The sequence below is a fragment of the Rhagoletis pomonella genome, unplaced genomic scaffold (assembly GCF_013731165.1).
Source record: "Rhagoletis pomonella isolate Grant_MI unplaced genomic scaffold, Rhpom_1.0 Rhpom_scaffold_00002, whole genome shotgun sequence".
Classification (NCBI taxonomy): domain Eukaryota; kingdom Metazoa; phylum Arthropoda; class Insecta; order Diptera; family Tephritidae; genus Rhagoletis; species Rhagoletis pomonella.
Window position 1 is genome coordinate 100,015,220 of NW_023458556.1, and position 3,477 is coordinate 100,018,696.

General features: G+C 33.1%; 1 protein-coding gene across 1 annotated transcript; it reads left to right on the forward strand.

Moving 5' to 3' along the window:
• Positions 1-1,419: 1,419 nt before the first annotated feature.
• On the forward strand, positions 1,420-3,224 carry LOC118756411 (putative nuclease HARBI1; the record flags this gene model as incomplete). Its single annotated transcript, XM_036491179.1, has 3 exons — positions 1,420-1,563; positions 1,623-1,835; positions 2,732-3,224. Coding segments are annotated over 3 exons (543 nt in total), but the record flags the coding sequence as incomplete, so codon positions are not given.
• Between the last annotated feature and the right edge of the window lie 253 nt (positions 3,225-3,477).

Genomic DNA, 3,477 nt, shown 5'->3' on the forward strand with positions numbered 1-3,477 from the left:
ATACCACATGGCTGCTGAACTCCCACCTCATCTAAGATTTCAATTCGACACAGCTAAAGAAATAGCAAAATGTTTTGCATACAATCTACCTGCCAAAGAGATATTAACAAAAAATATATTCATAAACACCAGCTATACCAAAACATACCAGACATTCCAAAATATATTCAATAATATATAGACCCAAATGTGAACAAACAAACAAAATACAAACCCAACTAAAATTTTTTCCAAGAGGCAAAAGCAAATCATCAACGTCTAAAGAAATTACTCTACAAATATAAAAAAAAAATAGAAAAATTAAAAACCGATGAAATTGAAATAATTTATACTGATGGATCAATCAAAGAAAACTTTACAGGAGCAGCGTTTCACCATGAAGCACGAAAAATTACAAAAAGTTTTTACATCAACGAAGTACTTTCATCAATGACAGCTGAACTAATAGCAATTGATAAAGCCATAAATTATGCTATTGATAACAATTTCAAAAAAGTCGCGATATTAATAGACAGCCTCAGCGGTTTAATGGCCATTGAAAACAAGCACAACAACTTTATCATTAACAGCATTATAACGAAAATTAATAACAGTTTAGATTCGATCGAATTTCATTACATACCAAGCCATACCGGCATTAAAGAAAACGACACCGTGGATGTAGCAGCAAAAAACGCGAAGGAAGCCGGACAAGAAACTTATTATAAACTCACTTTGAATGACAGTTACATTAAAATATACCAAATAATAAACCAAAAATGGCAAACGCAGTACTCAAATCAAACACAAACTAAAGGAATAAATTATGGCCTTGTTTTCCCCCTGATAAACAAGAAACCATGGTTTTCCCACAAAGCTTTCAAATCCAAAAAATCTACAAACATCAAAAAGATCAACAAAATAATAAGCGGACACGGTTTCTGCAAAGTAACGCTAAACAAAATGAACATCCAGGATGAAATAAATTGCGATATCTGCAATGTACCTGAAAATATCGACCATATAGTTTTTGAATGTAATAAATACAACACTGCAAGAGAAAAATTCCCAACCTTATGTCAAACTGACTCGCTTGTAAACTTCATGAACGCAGGAAGTTACAATCAACTATTAAAATTTGCATAAATTTATTAAAGAAACTGAACTAGACGTATAAATAAGCACAAACATAAAACGAATTAGTCGTGGCGTTATAGCTTCATTAGAAGCAGGGCCAATAACATAAATCAACAAACAAACAAACAAACAAGTCAGAAAATTTACACAATATGGAGGAAGAAATAATTGCTTTTTATTTATGTGCGAAAAAACTCGAAGCTGAAATAAGGTATCTTTTATTAAATTAATATTTTTAATGAATAAACGTAAATAACAATTTTTTTGTCTTATAGAAATGCCCAGAGGTGAAATCTAAAATGTTTGCGTGATAAAGAAGATCCGTTTGCACTGGATGAAAATACTTTCAGGGACTTCTTTAGACTTCCAAAATCTTTATGCTGGGACCTTATCCAGGGCTTAAAACCGCACGACAGCCGCAAATTTGGAATTTCATTTGAGCTTCGAGTAAGTTAATTTGGAATATTAATGTAGAATCGCGGCACTAAACGTTCCTTTGATTTTAGTTTATTTCAGTTTTGTACTTTCTCTCCAATGGATCGTATCAAAGCTGTGTGGGAAGTGGTCACTTCTGTGCTATGAGTCAAGCTAGTGTTTCACGCAATATTAATTATATTTGCAGACTTGTAGTCGAACACAAACATAGTGAAATTAGCTTTCCCAATACGACTGAACAATACAACAATATAATAAATAATATAAAAAAAAAACTTTTTAATATACAACGCTTTTATAAATGGACTAAAAAGTAGAAAATAATACTTCTCAGTCCCATAGAATTTGTTTTGATAACTTTTGATTTTGAAATTTTAGCAAAAGTCATTATAAACAATCTATGAAATTGAAAATGAAAAACGTGGAGCGCATGCAATACAAAGCATTCGATTTAATTGACAATAGTCAAACTACACAACGTAGACCTAAAATTTCTACAGCGAAAGTAGAACTTTGAAATCGATTTTATGCGGTCGTTATTCATATACCCACATACATACATTCATATATTACTTTTCTTATCAATTCAAGTGTATTACATGCGCCCCACGCTTTTCATTTTCAATTTCATAGATTGTTTATAATGACTTTTGCTAAAATTTCAAAATCAAAAGTTATCAAAACAAATTCTATGGGACTGAGAAATATTATTTTCTACTTTTTAGTCCATTTATAAAAGCGTTGTATATTAAAAAGTTTTTTTTTTATATTATTTATTTTCTACTTTTTAGTCCTGTCTGAATAAAAGTTTGCAATAGATATTAAAATAATTCAACGATATTAATAGAAAGGTGCACACACATGCATTTACATATGTATGTACATACAAACGAGCACCAATTAAATTTATTTAAAGAAATGGCGTGTCGTCTATTTCCGGTGTAGCAAACGTAGTACATAGGGCGACATCTAGATGTCATCTACCTCCCCCTATTCACTATGCTTTTTTATAGGAGCTTTTCAAAGCTTTGCTTTATGGTGTCGGACACACAACATTGAAAGTTTCTGGAACACAACATTGAAAGTTTCTGGAACACAACAGTGCAAGTTGATAAAAGCGTTGTAAAAAGAGGGTAAGTTGTGTATTCAATCTAACACATAAATATATGAAAAGCACAACAAGTTCGGCATAAAGGGCGTAATTGGTGCAATAGACTGCACTCATATTGCCATACTTGCGCCTGTTTCGTTAACACCAAATATTGTGGCTCATGATTACATGAATCGCAAGGGATACTATAGTGTTAATGTTGAAGCGGTAAGTATACATACATATACATATGTACATATGCAAACGTTTGTGTAAAAAGTATTACAAATATGTAGTATTTCGCAGTTAATAAATAAATCCACCCTTTCCATAGGTTTGCGACCAGGACCTCATCTTCCGCCACATTAATGCTCGCTTTCCTGGTTCATGTCACGATTCCGGCATATGGACGACATCACCAGCAAGAATAAAATTAATAAGGGAATATTCTCCTGGTTCTTTTAGGTGGCTTCTTGGGGACTCTGGCTATCCCTTAGAGCCATGGCTTCTAACGCCTATTGCCAACCCTTCATCACCCAGTGAAAACCAGTTTAATAAAGTGCATATAAGGGCGAGGAACTGTATTGAGTGAGCCTTTCGCTGCTTATCTATGGAACGAGTGCTCAAATATTCACATTTAAATGTTGGATTTTTTGTATATACTTGTGCAATATTTCACAATATGTTGCAAAAATGTGGCATTTATATAGATGAAGACGGTAGCGTATCTCCTGAAGACCAGCCTTTTCATGACTCCCTCAATACAGTCGAACCGACTCAGTACTACTCAAAAGGGAAAAGAGCTCGCCAAACATGCTTAAACGCATTAGCAACGT